Source organism: Leptinotarsa decemlineata, unplaced genomic scaffold (genome assembly GCF_025532065.1).
Source record: "Leptinotarsa decemlineata unplaced genomic scaffold, Ldec_3_MD MMD2_P_RNA_scaffold_6, whole genome shotgun sequence".
In the NCBI taxonomy this organism is placed as follows: domain Eukaryota; kingdom Metazoa; phylum Arthropoda; class Insecta; order Coleoptera; family Chrysomelidae; genus Leptinotarsa; species Leptinotarsa decemlineata.
The window spans coordinates 11,611,608-11,629,253 of NW_027412533.1; the positions used below are offsets into that span (position 1 = coordinate 11,611,608).

Below are 17,646 nucleotides of genomic sequence, written 5' to 3' on the forward strand. Positions count from 1 at the left end.
ATATTGATAGCGTAACTATGACGATATAAGCTTATAATATCCCGGTCAGAAATAAAAATATTTATTTGTTCCCTGAAAATTACTTCCGCTACTGGAAACAATTTCTTCTTTTGTATGGCTGGAGCTTCTGTTCTTGATAACATCTTTAGGAGATAAAACAGCAGACTTTTTCGGCTTATAACTCTTACTCTTCCGTTTCAAAAAAGCCTGTAGTTCATTGAACTTGGTGATATCTCGTTTCTCATGTATAGTCACCATCGATTTTAGCATTGACCATTTAGTCCATAAAGAATTCGGACTATACGTTTCTGACTGAAACGAACAAACACAATTACTACCAAATCTACCGAAAAACATAGAAAATTCCTTACCTGTTCTTAAAAATATGCCAGAAATACAGTTTCAGTGACATCTTTTGGCATAACATTTTTCCGTGTCAGCCAGTCCAGATATATTTTGTATTCTTTTTGGTATACGGCTTCACTTTTCGATGGAATTAATGATTCTCTTGCTTGTTCAGCTTTTTTCAAAATATCCTCCATTATATTTGGGGTAGAAAACACGTTTTCACCGCAAACACAGCTTGATAACAAAGTTCTGTTTATAAACAAGTAACATAGCAACAACCTAGCAACAAGAAAACTCTATAATCAACGGTACCTGATTCAAATATACCGGGAAGGTAATGAATTGGTACATTTTTCCGTTTCAAAAATGAACAAAATTTTATTGAAATCGGTCAGAAATAAAATTATCTATATACCACGGGAATTAATGAGCCTTAATAACCTCAGGCAATTGCTGTCCCTCGGGCCAGAGGCCCTCGGGACGCAAACTTTGCCATCGGTAATTAAGGCCCTCCTAATTCCCTTGATACATAAATAACTATTATTTCTGACCGGGATATTATAAGCTTATATCGTCATAGTTACGCTATCAATGAAGAGGGTCATAACTCCCTTGGGACATTATAAATTTTATAATTCCCTCTACCTTTCACAAGTAAAAATAAATAGAAATGAAAACTGAACCATATTTTATTTATTCACGTCATTACAAATAATAAATGTACAATTATGAAATGTTCCCTGAAAATTACTTCCGTCACTGGAAACAATTTCTTCTTTTGTATGGCTGGAGCTTCTGTTCACTACAGTCGAGGTACCTGCCTCTTCTGATGACAAAGTAGACAACATACGCGCCGTTTCATTTCTCAATTTGATGCTATCCTCCAAAAACATAGAAAATTCCTTACCAGTTCTTGAAAATATGCCAGAAATACAGTTTCAGTGACATCTTTTGGCATAACATTTTTTCGTGTCAGCCAGTCCAGATATATCTTGTATTCTTTTTGGTATACGGCTTCACTTTTCGATGGAATTAATGATTCTCTTGCTTGTTCAGCTTTTTTCAAAATATCCTCCATTATATTTGGGGTAGAAAACACGTTTTCACCGCAAACACAGCTTGATAACAAAGTTCTGTTTATGAACAAGTAACATAGCAACAACCTAGCAACAAGAAAACTCTACTATAATCAACGGTACCTGATTCAAATATACCGGGAAGGTAATGAATTGGTACATTTTTCCGTTTCAAAAATGAACAAAATTTTATTGAAATCGGTCAGAAATAAAATTATCTATGTACCATGGGAATTAATGAGCCTTAATAACCTCAGGCAATTGCTGTCCCTCGGGCCAGAGGCCCTCGGGACGCAAACTTTGCCATCGGTAATTAAGGCCCTCCTAATTCCCTTGATACATAAATAACTATTTTATACCCTCGCCTAAGTCAAGAGGCTCCAAAAGAAATTTGAGCAGCAAAAATAGTACTCCACCTAGCAAATTAGCTTTTTTAGATATAAATAATAGTCAGGGAGTAGGTGAAACCAAATTAAGCCATGTCAATGTCCAGGGCCTTTTAAATAATTTGAACTCTGTTGAATTATTTGTTCATAATAATGATATTGAAATCGTTTGTATATCGGAGCACTGAATGATTGAAAACTATTATAGAGATGCATATTTTAATAATTTTGAAATGGCAACAATTTTTTGCAGGCAAAATCATATTCGAGGTGGTGTATGTATCCTTGTAAAAAAGGGTATTGGATATAAGGAAATGCTTACATTGAAAAAAATTCTTCAGAGTGTCAAATCGAAATATACGAAATTTATTGTGAAGTGAATAGCTTTAAAGTTATAGTTATCACCATTTATAACCTCCAAGTGGAGATTTGAATCTATTTTTTGATTGTTTATTACATACATTGAAACTTGCTGAGAATAAAACTGAAAATATAATTTTGTATGGGGACTTCAATATAGATTATCTGGTAAATGATACTAATACCAAAATATTGAAGGATCTATTCAACTCATCCAAATTGAAATTCCATATGTTAGGCCCTACAAGAATATTCACCAACATTAACGATCACACTCCCAGCACTAGTATTGATTATATGGTAACCAATTTCTGTAAATAAATTTATAACTGTGTATTGGTACAACCAAACATTGCAGATCATCTATTCCACATATTAACTATTAAAAACAAAAAGTAAAGATAATAAAAAAAAAGTTCTGTTAAATTAGTTATAGTAAAAAGACGTGTCAATACTAGCAGCATTAATGAATTAAGAACTAGATTCAGTACTACAATATGGTTTCCAACGTTATATGATATGTGACTATTCATGATGGATTCTTTTCTTTCTTAGAGTACCTCTCTTGATGTTTTGATGTCTCATGCCCCAAAAGAAAAACTGTTGTAGACAAGGGCATTAATAATAATTGGATTTGTGACGATGTTGCCCAGGAAGGAAAATATCTAAGAGATATGTTCCATCTAATTACAACTGATCGAGAAGTTGACCCTAGTAATATGGCTGTATACAAATCTAGGCTGAAACAACACAAGAATAACGTTAAGCAAAAAAAGATTACTTACTTTTCCATAAAATTGACAATGCCAGTAACAAAACTAAAGAAACGTGTAATATAGTAAACAACGAGTTAGGAAGAAAAAGAAAGTGTTATGCTGATAATGTTATCACTCTCCATCATGAATCAGTTGTGGTTAAACACCCTTCTGCTGTAGCTGACCTATTTGCCCATCATTTTGCAAATTCTGCTAAAACGTCTATTTCCACACACTTAGGTCAAAATCAAACACTACCTTGTACAACCAGTACAAATGTTAATATTGTACACTCATTTGAGAATGGACCGATTACTGAAGCTGAAATTCATGCTGCATTGACATTAATGAAAAATAAAAATTCGAGTGAATTAGATAACATGTCAATACCAGTTGTTGAAGAAATATTTGACATTATTGTATCTCCTCTCATTTATCTAATTAACTAATCCTACATGCTAGGCTACTTTCCAGAAGAGTTCAAGAAAGCCTTAGTCATTCCTTTTAAAAAAGGAAATAGAAATGACCTGAATAACTACCGACAAATTTCATTACTTTGCTCTCTTTCGAAATTGTATGAAATAGTGGTGGCTACTAGAATAGTGTATTATTTAGAGTCAAATAGAATACTATGTAATAATCAACATGGATTTAGGAAAGATCGTTCCACAGAAACCGCTGCATATGATTATCTCAATAACATTTACTCCGAAGTTGATGCCAATAGTTTTGTAATTAGTATTTTTTTGGATCTGTCAATGGCATTTGACACTGCTTCATCAGATTTTCTATACATGAAGTTAGAGAGGCTTGGGTTTCCACATAACGTACTGACTTGGATAAAATCCTATTTGAGTGGTCGGAATTTGACAGTCAAATATAACAATATTGTGTCCAAGGAACATGATATGACATTAGGAGTTCCTCAGGGATCAGTACAGGGACCTTTACTTTTTGTGGTATTTGTTAATGATTTCTCAGAACATGTTAACAATTGCCACATAACTATGTTTGCAGATAAAAAAATTCAAATGTGTGACTTATGTAAGAAATAATCTTGCATCTTTTGAGACGAATGGTTGTACTCATAATTATCATACACTTCATGGTGGTATGTTAAGAATATCCTCACACAAATCAAATAAATTAAAAAATTCTCCAATACACAATGCTATCTCACTTTACAATAAATTACCTGATTCAATCAAGGAGTCAAAATCATATAAAATCTTTAAGAATAATACGAAACTATTCTTAATAAAAAAATGTTTTCATAGTTTAAAAGACTATTGGAGTGATAATTCCTGGGAATAATTCCCAATGTAATATAATATATGTATTTGTTTTTAAATTGTAACATTTATATATTAGGTGCCGTGTTTTATGTTTTTATATTCATATTTTATCTTTATTCTTTAATTTGTTATTCAAGTATGACTAACTATTATTTTTATTCTCAATATGTATATAACATATATTACAATTATTGACTTACCATATGTACATTATGTACCGATAATGGTTAATAAAATTATTATTATTATTATGCCTTACACCACTTCATGCCGTCAATTCAAATTAATCAATCTCTACTTGAGATTCCTAAAAATATTTCCTTAGCTGATCCAGAATTCTTTAAACCTACTGAAATCGATGTTCTTATTGGGGTAAAATTGTTCTACAAATTACTCAGCATAGGCCAAATCTCATTAAAAGGCCAGCCAAATGCGGTTCTTCAAAAAACTAGGTTTGATCGTAGCTGGTGAAATCGAAAATCCTGTCGCTACTAGACTCATAACTTGTCACTTAGGCTTACATGCAGAACAATTTGATTCTGATCTTACTCGCTTCTGGGAAATCGAAGAAATTCCCTCATCAAAACTTTCATCCCCAGAAGAAAAAGCATGTGAAGTACATTATTCACTTCACACTACTCGAGATAAATCTGGTCGATATGTCGTTAGGCTTCCTTTTAATGACAAAATTCAAAATTTTGGAAAATCTTATTCAACTGCTTTATGTCGTTTTTACGCCTTAGAAAGGCGATTCCAAAAGGATCCAGATCTTCAACGCCAATACTCTGATTTTTTGATCGAATATCAAAAGCTGGGTAATATGTCTCGTATTTCCGGTCAAGACGATACTGCCAGGGGTTTTTATCTTCCCCATCATGCGGTTAGAAAGGACGACAGTTCGACTACCAAAATTCGAGTCGTATTTGACGGTTCGGCAAAAACATCAACCGGTATTTCATTAAATGATACTTTAATGGTAGGTCCTAAAGTACAAGATGATCTGTTTATAATTTTGCTTAGTTATCGTTCGCATCTATATGCACTTACTGCCGATGTTGAAAAAATGTATCGACAAATTCGTGTACATCCAGATGATGCAATCTATCAAAAGATTCTTTATCGTGAAAGTATTAGCGATCCGATTGAGACTTATATTCTTGAAATTGTCACATATGGCACAGCTTCTGCCTCTCATCTAGCTATTCGATCCTTACAGCAGCTAGTTGAGGACGAAGGTCATTACTATCCACTTGCTTCTGTATCTTTAAAAAAAGATTTCTACGTGGATGATCTTCTAACAGGTGCGAAAACACTGCCAAAAGCAGAGCTATTGCGCGATCAACTACAAGATTTAGTTAAGAAAGGTGGCTTTCAATTACGAAAATGGGCTTCAAATCATCCGTCTCTTATATCCAATTATTCTGAGCATCCAAAAAATACTCATATGTGCCTTGATCCTGAATCGTCTGTCAAAACCCTCGGTATCCACTGGAACTCTAAAAGTGATATACTGTTTTATTAGTTTAATTCAACTATTTCAAAAACTCTCACCAAACGAAACATCTTATCTCAAGTTGCAAAACCTCGTCTAGCTGATCATGAGTCAGGTTCTCTCTCTGATTACCGCGTTGTGCCTTCGCGACCTTTTTTGAAAACGGGTATCGACTACTGTGGCCCACTATACATTAAAGAAAAGCGATTCCGTAATCTGAATAAACTCAAGGTCTACGTTGCAGTTTATATTTGCATGGTCACTAAGGCTATCCATTTAGAGCTTGTTTCCGATCTTACTACAGAAGCTTTTTTGGCTAGCATTAAGCGCTTTTTTGCTAGGAGAAGAAAGTCTCTTGAAATCTTTCCTTACAACGGTACTAACTTTGTCGGCGCTGACCGTAAGCTGCAAGCCTTATTCAATTCAGCTGATTATCAAACCGATATGAAACAACATTTTGATAATGAAAGAATCATTTGGCATTTCATACCACCCCGAGCCCCTCATTTTGGAGAACTTTGGGAATCTGCAGTCAAATCATTTAAAAAACATTTACTCCGCACTCTCGGAGATACATTGCTTACATATGAAGAATTAGAAACATATATAATTGAAATCGAAGCGATATTGAACTCTCGTCCTTTATCCTCGGATCCCAACGACATTTTGCCTTTGACTGCCGGCCATTTTCTCACCGGTGCTCCATTGACAAGCTATCCAGAGGTTGACTTCACTAACACTCCATCTAACCGATTGTCTGACTGGCAACATGCGCAGAAATTAAAGCAGCACTTTTGGGATCGCTGGCATAAGGAATATCTAAATAACCTTATTAGCTCGCATCAATGTTCTAAATCAACTAGCAGGATTCAAGTTGGAGATATGGTTCTGATCCATGAAGACAATCTATCCCCACTTGTTTGGTCCATTGGAAGAATCACCGCAATCCATCCAGGAGAAGACGGCATTGTGCGTGTAGTGACTTTAAAAACCAAAAGTGGCGAGTGCAAGTGCTGTACTAAAAAACTTTGCCCTCTACCCTTCAATTAACGGCTTTATTTTATTTTATTGAACTTGGACAGTTCAAGGATGGCGGCATGTTCGGTCTCAAGATCATACTGTCGAGTTTATTATGTTTTTTCAAGTGAATCTTAATTTTTTAGTATTCAGCCTAGAGTTGCCAGCTCTAACATTTGTTCAACAAAACAGATTATTTTATGGCATTATTTTTATTTTATGTATTATTAACTAATCTTGTTCAAGTTATTTAATTTTTCATTATTTATAATCGGGGTTTTCCAGTTGGTCTCAAATTTACGGGCCTTTCTAATCCACTTATTCTCATAAAATTCAATATTCCCAAATACCTTGAATACTCAATATTCAACCCAAATTCTCAATCAACCCGTACATTTTTAATTATTCAATTATTCCTTGTTTCCCTTATCTTGGGAATTACTCGTTATTATGATATCTCCTACCTATGTTAATCCAAACCTTTGTTTCTTTGTTTATCCCTCATTAATATAACACTTTTCTGTACAAGTTGAGGATAGTGTAAACACTAGAACCTGGTGACCCTGAGAGACAATTGGGGTTTTGTCGATGGTTTATGAATAAATGCAGACAAGATCCAGACTTCTATAGAAATATTATATGGAGCATTGAAGCCATATAGAGTAGCCATAATCTATTTCTAGTCCATCCCCAGAATCTGCAGAGACGATTTAGTAATAATGTTTGATGTGGTCTATTTAGAGACAGAATTATCGGTCCATTTGTTTACAATGGTTGTCTGAACGGACCCCGTTACATTGATTACATAACAAGAGTGTTGAAAGAGTTTTTTGATAATCTTGATCTAGAGGCTCGTCAGATGATATATATCCAGCAAGATGGAAGCACCAGCACATAATTTCAGTGGCGTAAAAAGAATGTTGCGAAACTGTTTTGAAAACAGATGGATTGCTACAAATTGTATCGTTAAGTGGCCTCCTCGTCCACTAGGCATGACACATCTGGATTTTCATTTTTGAGGATTTCTGAAAAATGAGGTGTACAAAATGAAACATAATAAAGTAGATAAACTGAAAAATTATATTGAAACTATAATTAATAGAATTGATGGCCGAATTGTATTGAAAGCAATATATAGTATCAAGAGATGTGGCCAAACATGTGTTCAACGAGAAGGCGGTGTTTTTGGATATTCACTCGATATTTTATAGCTCTTTATTCGCCAAAACAAAGAAAATGTTTGGACTAGTAAAAGAAACAAATATTTCCACATAAGTCGCTCATTTTCAACTTCAGGAAGAAAGGTGATATGAGCTTTGTTGTAGAGGATGTTATTACGAATTCAAATGCATAACAGACTGACTTCAAATATTTCTTCAGAGTTTATACACTTCAGTCTAAGGGCTGGGATTAAATGTTACAATGCTAATTTAGTGCACCAATTTGTAAGAATCCTTTTCTAGCCACGATGTGGTCTGGACGTTGTACGGTTGTCAAACTGGTTTCATTTCTGTTATAGATCTCACTTGAGACCAAATTGTCGAAGAAGGTAATAATGCCAGTTTTGTTGAAGCTGGTAGCCCTAAAGACGCTTGTTAATTGTGGTGTTCTTATTGATAATCTCGAATGTCACTACAGAAATCCGGTAGACTAATGAGAACCTGCCATTTGCGAATCACACCAACTTTGCGGCATTGATTTCTGTATAGCTTCTACACATACAAAAACTGATTTTCGCACTTCTTTGGAAGTCGAATCAAAATATATGTCTCAAGCTTTCTTGAAGTGATTCTCCAACTGTAACTCTTCATTGTCATTAACATTTTTTCTAGATTTTCATAACCCATTTCATCAGTAGTGAAAACATCATTGATACGTTCATTATCACCAACTTTCTGGCATTACCTTTGCGGAGTTCTGTAATGGATATTGAAAATCTGAGCAGCGTTCCTAATTAGCATGGACATTTCATTACTTTTTACCACACTAGCAGATTCAAGCAGAACGGTAGGAACTGTTCAATTCCTATTTGTTTTTGGTTCATAGTTGCGACCCATCTGGAATCAAATCATGGGGCTTGATATTTTCAATAGTCTGACTGAACGAGTGTTGAAATGTTTGTTTTGAATGATACCCCAATAAATCACTTCATAACTTTTGAGCATCTCTGTAATTCTGTTGTATCCAAACTTATTTGTTACTATTTTTGTATTGGAAATATTTAGACAGTAACATGTCGCATAGGTGGATGTTAGAACTTACCGCGACCGACATTTTGAACCAAATCGACCGTCCATTCTCTCACAATAACAGCAATCACAATCACTTGAAGTGAGTTGTTCTACACTGAAATAAATATGTTATGCTCACTTTGGAAATTCATATATCTCAGGAAAACGACAATATTTCAAGATATGAAAATTTACTCTCACGTAGTATCACAGAACACCTTACAGAAGGGACACCCAGCACGGAGCAGAAATTATGAACTTTTTGAGAATATCGAGGTGATTGCTGTCTACCTTAAATTTCGTCGACAGGCTAGTGAATTTGAATACGATGAAATTAAGCTATTTTGGTAGAAATTGTCGAAATGTTGGTCTAATAACCTGCCGATATGATATCGTAATAATACCTTGAGTGTGATCAAATTATATATCTGATAAGTTTCAAATAATCTGAATTCACCGCTTAAAATTAACCACCTCGAACATAGAATGTTGGTCACAAAAACTTGGAGAGCCGCCGAATGAGTGTCTCTTCTGTAAGGAATTCTGTGGTGGTATGAACACTATCTCCTCAACCGACGAACTATACTGAAATCCATGCCCTTGAAATTTTCTTTAGGGAGTTTTGGAAGTTGGATCTACTCGCGAAAAGATTTTGGTAGTATGTGATATTGTAACATTTTCTGTAATTCGCGTTGTGACAACTTGCTCCTTTGACAAGAAACTCCCTACGCTTTCGCCAAACTATCGAAACCAGATTTGAATCCTCCGCCAAATTTAACAAAAATTTATATTTTCTTACACGCATAGGCCAGGTGCGTATTAACGTTGTGGAAGGTTACATTTTTATTATTATCTATACTAATCTATACTTATATTATAAATGTGAAAGTTTGTGAGGATGGATAAATGTATGTATGTATGAAGCTCTTTCACGCCTAAACGACATAATAGTATATTATGCAACGATCATGTAATGATGGTTATTAAGACACGAGCATTAACCGGGATACGAAACGAGCCGAAGGCGAGTTTTGTATGGTATATGCGAGTGTAATAATAACCATTACATGAGAGTTGCATACGCTATTTTTTCTAAACCCGATAAATAATGAAAAACTTTAAATATTATATTTGTATTGAACACATTTACAGTAATTAACTCATATTTTTTTAAAAAAACACAAACTTAATGGTATTATCATGGATATATGAAAACTATAAAGATTCTAATTATATTTATATTGAATTATAACAACTGTAATTAATCTGATCTTTTAAAAATATTGGAGTCGATGGTATTCCTTCTATATCGCTGTTTTCAGACATTTTGATAATATAGGTAGGTAATATGAAAGCTGATTTTGACAAATGAAGCAATTAGTTACTTAGGTTAGAATCTAGGACAAACAAAGGAACAGGATTCTTGATTGAAAGGTATGGGTTTCTATTGGTTGATAATCTGTATCGTTATGAAAAATCTGTATCATAATGGATATAATTATGAAACGGATTATGGTCATATAAGTGTATTGTTAGAGTACGGGTGTAGAAAAATACAATTAAATCGGATACTTTTTTTGCAATGCACATTTTAGAATATCTGTCAAATTCTCATGAACATTGATACAATTGTCGTTTTAAGTATTTATTATAGATGAACTTTGTCCTTTACACTAAGTAATTTGAACGAATCGTTTGAAAGTTATCACGAATAGATTTAACATGACGCAACGCAGTAAGCCATTACGCTGTACAAAACTACCTGATTCCCTGTTTTACCTGCGTTATCGTGGGAACCTATATGTTATTACAGGTCATGATCTATCTATATACCATCTTTAATTTGAATCCGTTGACCTCTTTATTCGTGAAAAAGTAAAAAACGTATGTACATACAGATAATTGATGGATGTAGCCGTTACTACGTGAAGGAAAGAGAAATGTTTTTATCACTTTTACTTGTAACTAACGTTACTACAGTTTCATCCTATATAGACATTTTCAAACTTATACATTCAACTCTCAATGTTAGTTATAAATAAAAGTGGTAAAAAACATAGAAAGTTTCAATTCTCTTTTCTTCAGTAAATACATACATTACATTCATCCATTCTCACAAATTCTACACATTTATAATATTAGTAGGAATAGGATTACCAATGTATTCCACTGTAATCCTTTTAGTTTATTGCTGATACTATTCAAAATTGTATAAGTGGGTATCTATTGATTGGCTAACACTCTTATATTAACGTAAAGCTGAAGCTACTGAACCTATAATCTTGAAATATGCAGGTAGGTTTTTTGTATAGCGTTAATGAGCATCAAGAAAGGGAATCAAGAATGTCCACCCCCAAGAGAGAAAAATAAGGGTTCAAACATTGTATTGAAATTCGTCAGTTTTGACGGCAATTTATTGGTGTTTGAGTCAATGCATTCTGGCGATTATCGTGAGGACATGAACGACGATGTGTTTGAAGAATATTTTGAGCAAATGTTGGACGTCATTTCATCTAATCCTCTGATTGTGATGGATAATGCATGTTATCATTACAGAAAAGTTAGGAGATTACCTACTGATGCATGGAGAAAAACGGGTATCGTTGATTGGCTTCGACAAAAAAACATATCATTTGATGACTATATGGGTAAAAAAAAACTATTGTCTAAATTATGTTCAAATTATGGTCGTTTGACGCAATATGTAATAGACAAGATTGGACAGAAACCAAATATTATTATTCTGCGACTGCCCCCCTATTATTGCAAGCTTAATCGTTTGGGCTAAAGTGAAGGGTTTTATTGCAAAAAGAAACATATTCAAAATAAATGATGTGATACCATGACTTTGCTCATACCTGATATATTCCTAAATAAGCAAACCTATTTATCATTATGTAAAAAATCAGTTATAATAATTTCAACAGGTATTTTGGATTGAATACCCAAACGGGCGCCACTGCAGGTAATAAAACGACCTGAAATTTTTTGTTTGCGAGGCATACCTAAAGTTCAATATTTCAATAATTTGAGTGATATTACTACCTAAATAGGAGTATATATTACAAATTCATACAATTTCTTTTGCAGTTGTTTTGTGTAGTCTTACAAGTACAGAATAACTAGATTATCTTATTGATTTCTGAAGGTGATAACCCATCTTCATACTGTTAACATGAACGTCCCTAAGGAGATAAATGATGCTCTCGGCTTGTTGCCAGCTACTATTTTTCGACATCAGGTAAGTCATTAGTTGTATATTAATAGAGATTGTTTTGAAGATATTCGAAAAATATAATCATAATACTATTAATAATGAAGCAGAGTAGTTAAGGTTTTTGTGGCCAAGGTATTCAGTGTGATTATCTTATAATGAATGTGATGAACATTGTCATTTTATTTGTGTGTTGACAAAACTCCTGTATAACCTGCAACTGTCACATTGACGACAATCGTAGGTGTCTACTTTTAGTAGATACAGACTTTCGTTTTCCTAGGTCTGGTAATTTGCACTTTTTGTATCCTATCTTGCATCCATGCAAGTTAAACAACGCCTAACACTAGACTGAGTTGCATAATTTTATCATTTTTTTTCAGGCTTCCATATGTTTCATATGTTTAGAGAATTTCAGACCACAATATGCAGGCCTAGATTACGAGAACAATGTGTTAAATGTGAAAGTTCATTATTTTCTTTAATAATCGATTTATCTCGAATTGATCACACCGCAAGAGGGAGCCAACATGAGAAGTTACGTAGTTACGAAAAAAAATATGTTCTCACTTGTAAGGCACGGGATTTTTTTTTTCACCAGTAATGGTGAATAATTTGTTGATTCAATCATCGAAGTTCAAGAAAATGAAATATATTTATCAAATCTTTTAGTAGATCTTAGGAGCCATTTTATATTTTACTAACCATATTTTTCTCTTCTCAGCCTCAGCCAGAAAGTATTTATCCTGAACATATGGAACAGGTTGATTTCATGGGGTTATTCGGTGTCGGAACTCATGAGTTTCACGATCTTATGGTTAAGAAAAGGTCGATGAGAAAAAAACGTGCCGCTGCCAGACCTGATTTCTACAGGCCTGTAGATTTGGTAAGTTCAACCCATTATTCTCGTTTCTTTTTTTTTGTATCATTTCACGAAACTCTACAATGCAGCACTAAATTTTTACAGCGAAACAAGACGTTAGTGAACGCGAAAGTTATAAATACCCAAATGCGGTATTTTTTGTAAGGTTTACTTTAGTTTTTATCGTTGTTAAACTTTTGAAAGACCATTTCTTACGAAAATAATTTCCTAGAAGGTTATTCTCGTGAAAGGATCTTACCTTGATGACCTTACTTTTTTTTCCAATGTAGAAAACATAGAAAGTTTCCATTCTCTTTTCTTCATTAAATCTATATATAGTAGTTGAGCATGGAACAGGGAGAAATATTCATAAAATGACACAGTGAAATATTATTGTGACTCATGTGTAGTTTGTTTCTGGAATTTGAGAGTGTATAGTAATTCAACATTCATTTAAAGAAAGAACTATATTTTAAAAAAGTTTATCGCTGAAGATTATTGAGGGGAAGCCGGACTGTCAAGACGAATACTAATATTTTCTAGTTCGACAGCCATCTTGGTTTAACCAGGTTCGATCCTGGCATTTGTCAGAAGGACAAACGGATTAAGGCTGATCATGGAATGGCGGCATGAATGTCCTTAGACATCAGTACCGCCCTTCACGGTAGACCCCTGCCTGGCTGGGGTATTTGGATAAAGATCTTGTTCATATTTTATCGGGGGACATGAGGGGCTCATTCGGCAGAATGTCTGGGGCTTCTACATCGGAAGGGGTCGTCTACAGCATAATCTATAGCTTCCCTAAATAACATATATTCGAGTCTTCATAATGGTGCTGAATATTTGAATAATCAAAATGAATCTAGTTCCTTGAATACATTTTCATTAGGTATAGATCAATTCTATCAGTCATATTAAAATCAATATATTCCTTATTTCCAATAAAAACCTTTTTCAATTTTGATTTAAAATAATTAGTTCCAACGAAATCAAATATACATATAACATTCAAAATTGAACAATACCTATCACTAATGAAAGAATAAAATAATTCATTAAAACCAAAAAAATATCAATTTCAATAAAAATTTAAACGAGAAATTCCGTAAGATTCCAGACGCTGAACTCTACGTAACTCTACGCAACCTTATTTAGGTAGGAAAATATCGCTTTTCCTGTAGAACAGCAAATAAGGAACTCGCGTTCCCTGGGGTTTCAATACGTCTTCATTTTGCACGGTCTTGACCGGAGAATCGTCGTACCTAATCCAGCAATTGTAGCCGACGTGGAAGGCATCGGTCACGTAGTGTCCAATGTTGGCATTTTTGCCTTCATGGTAAACGACGGCGAATAGCTTGTATTGTCTCTCTGTTGGAGACTGTGTTTCCGACGATATCAAAGTCGAATCAAACTTCAAGTCGAATTCAAAATCAAAAGCCTTGATAATCTTCGTGCAACGGTAGTTAATGTATTTGAAAAACTTCAGATGCAAAATAAGGATAACGTGAAGTTTGCAGAGCGTAATTTGTTCCCACGCTTCGACCTTCTCGTTTGTTTTCGACGAAGTCACTCCCTCTAAAATGTTCTTGGAGACAAGTACCTTAAGCGCTTCTCTGACGGTCTTCACTTTCTCAATGTTGAGTGGCAGGGTGAGGAAAGGCTGGGTATTCTCAGTAATGTGGTCCACGTTGCGATGAATGCTCGACTTTAGTTGCCCCCCGAAGATGTCACTTATCGGTGTATTAGTGAAGTCGATCCTTCATATAATAATTTATATTTTAGACTACAATATTGAAATTATGTCAATATACTATAGGATATTTCATTTTGATCACGAGATATTTTTATTCAGATTGTTATGAAATTTTGTATCTTTGAAACTTCCTCACAAATTTAAAAAAAGAGTTGGATATCTTACTCGAATCATTCAATTTTCATCAGACTAGTGATATAATAGTTCTTTTCTTGAAACGTTCCGCATTTCTACATCATGCATTTCAGACTGTGTTGTTTGTTATAAGAAAGGCAATACTATTTCATTAAAGTTTGAACTGAAAACTTGATTTCGTAACGTTTTTTTCAGGTTCATCGCAAGAAACAGAAGAATAAGGAGAAGTACTCAAATCGGAAAGTTTCGATTCGCAAAACGAAACCAAGAGACTCGCACAACGAAATCAAGAGGCTCGCAAAACGTAAACCAAAGAAAAGATAAGATGAAAGTTTTGAACAAATCCAGGTGAGTAATTTATATTATAGAAAGGATTATTGTACAATTTTCAATCGTCTTTGGGTTGTAAATTGAATTTATAGATAGATTTATTTTCTTCATTATTTTTAAAAAGAAATGCAAAATTGAAATAAAGTGGAAAAGTTATCAAGCTGTCAAAAACTAGTTGCCGTGACATATTTTGATACTCAGATCCTGAATGGATTTTTTTATTAAGAATTATGACTCATTCTTTTTTTTGATAACTTACTTCACTTGTGTGATTTGCCATTCAACTCTACCGTGATTTTTAAATATATCAATCTTCACATTACAATTGATGACCAATTTTTGTTTGTTTCTTGCATTATTTCCCATACTATTACAAGGATAGTAGGATATATAGGATATGTGACATAGTCAATAGTTATTTGGAAACTATGAAAATGAGAATTGATGTAGGAACACAAAAAATCATTCAAGTTTGAACAGTATTCGTTCCTGAAAGCACATCATTGCTACCACTTCAAGATTAATTGAAATATGAAAAGTAAAAAATATAATGGACATAAATGTAAAAAAATAGGCCACCAAATTTTGGAAATCGTGAACTTCAATTTGAAGATGTCTCAATGGCACAGAAGCCAAGAATATGAAAGCAGGATTCACTACCGTAATAATTTGAAATTTTTCTGAGTGAAGTCAGCATCAACTAGCTTGTTATTAAATTACTATATCACATCAAATATGTGATGGATTTATTCGATATCAAGTGAAAGCCTGCATCGTCGTATTACACCGTTTTCTTTCAAAAACAAACTTTCCGCTTGCGAAATCGAAACAAGTTGCTGCTGGGTTATTCTTTGCTGCTGTTTTAGACATTACTTCAAACTATAGACGACGGTTAATAAATTTGGAAAATAGAAATTAAGTTTATATTTTTTTCTGTTTCAGATGTGCTGATGGAGTGTGTAACCAAACTCCTCGTCAATGTCCGAAGAGATCGAAGAAGCCAGCTATAACCGTTTTAGAGAATATTCAGGAAGTGAATTTGACACTGTAAATATTATTTATTTAATTCAATGAGTTGTGTGAGTACAGATGAATATAAAGTGATAATGTAGGTATAATGTATATACTGGTGGTAACCTGTGAGTGAAATTGAAAACATTAAAAATCATAGTATAGTAAAAGATGCCTATTTATTTTGGTACTGTATATTATTGTAGCGGTAATGATTTTGAAACGTAAATGGCACAGCCGCTGAACAACCCCAGGATTTTCATGTGAGAAATCACCATTTCGATTACAAAAACTCTGATTATGTATTAAAGAGTTCCAATCGACGAAACATTCTGTTTATCTTCGAAACAGCTAGTTACAACACAATTGGTTTCAATGTCCGGTGTTATTCTTTTGTGGGTGGTGTTCATTAAAATAATTGAATTAAATGTAGGAGAGCAACTCAATGAAGGGAGCCATATATCAATAATTTGAATTATTTCCTCTTTTCGACTGACATTGTTACCCTATTTCTGAATTTCCATCGTCTCCCTGTACAGTGCGGACGCAAATAGTTCCCCACCTCTTAAATTTCGGATGGGGGGTAAGATATCAGAGTCGGACATATTTAATATGAAGAGGAATCATTCTGAGTACTTTTTTGTGATGTTTTCGTTTTGCTATATCTCTCCAATGGTACCTATATCGTTCGTTAGACCTCACGCAATGTTTTCTCCATCCATCATTTTCGATTTAGGGTGAATTTGTTTGTTTTTTACAGCTGAAATTCAATTGCTTCAAATTTGTCTACAATTTCTTTCTGCCTATCATTCCACAATATATTCTATTCTATTTTATTTTATTCTATCTTATTTTGTTAAGGGTCTTTATTTCCTTCTTAAAATAAAATGAATGTACGGTTCTTCGAATTGCAAGTTTAGTTTTCATCAGTAGTGATTTTGGTGATTTCATCGCTTCATTTTTTTATCATTTCCACATTATTAGAATGGAGTTTATGAATTGACTTGAGACCTTAGTGAGAAATAGTGAGGAGACCTGCGGAGGAGGCAGATTGAAGCCCCGGCGTCAAGTCACATCAACTTCTTGTCGTGAAACAAAACTGTTTGCTTTGTTTCCCGAGCCTCAGTGCGAGCTCCGCACACTCTGAGGGAAATTGGAAAATCGGAATTTTTTTTATATTTTCAGCTTAGTATGGATACAGTGGCGTCAAAAGAATGTTGCGAAACTGTTTTGAAAACAGATGGATTGCTACAAATGGTCTCGTTAAGTGGCCTCCTCGTTCACTAGGCATGACACATCTGGATTTTCATTTTTGAGGATTTCTGAAAAATGAGGTGTACAAAATGAAACATAATAAAGTAGATAAACTGAAAAATTATAT

General features: G+C 34.0%; 2 protein-coding genes across 5 annotated transcripts in view; one reads left to right on the plus strand and one right to left on the minus strand.

The window, feature by feature from the left end:
• The window catches only part of LOC111509833 (uncharacterized), a 33,839-nt gene extending 17,424 nt beyond the window's left edge, over positions 1–16,415 (plus strand). For 3 of the 4 annotated variants that reach the window (XR_012464187.1, XR_012464186.1, XR_012464188.1), the window contains exon 4: positions 15,120–15,246. Coding sequence is in view for 1 of the 4 variants with exons in the window: in XM_074169979.1 (XP_074026080.1) it covers positions 12,136–12,201; positions 12,899–13,060; positions 15,120–15,248 (357 nt within the window). In the remaining 3 variants the exon portion in view is untranslated. Of the gene's footprint in view, positions 1–11,808; positions 12,202–12,898; positions 13,061–15,119; positions 15,273–16,196 lie in introns of those variants that run through there. The other variant, XM_074169979.1, reaches the window with a different exon arrangement.
• On the minus strand, positions 46–1,767 carry LOC141480139 (uncharacterized). Its single transcript, XM_074169978.1, has 2 exons — positions 1,256–1,767; positions 46–312 (listed from the first exon to the last, which is right to left on the minus strand). The coding sequence occupies exons 1-2, from the start codon at positions 1,424–1,426 to the stop codon at positions 46–48; spliced, it is 438 nt and encodes a 145-aa protein (XP_074026079.1). The 5' UTR covers positions 1,427–1,767.
• Positions 16,416–17,646: the final 1,231 nt, after the last annotated feature.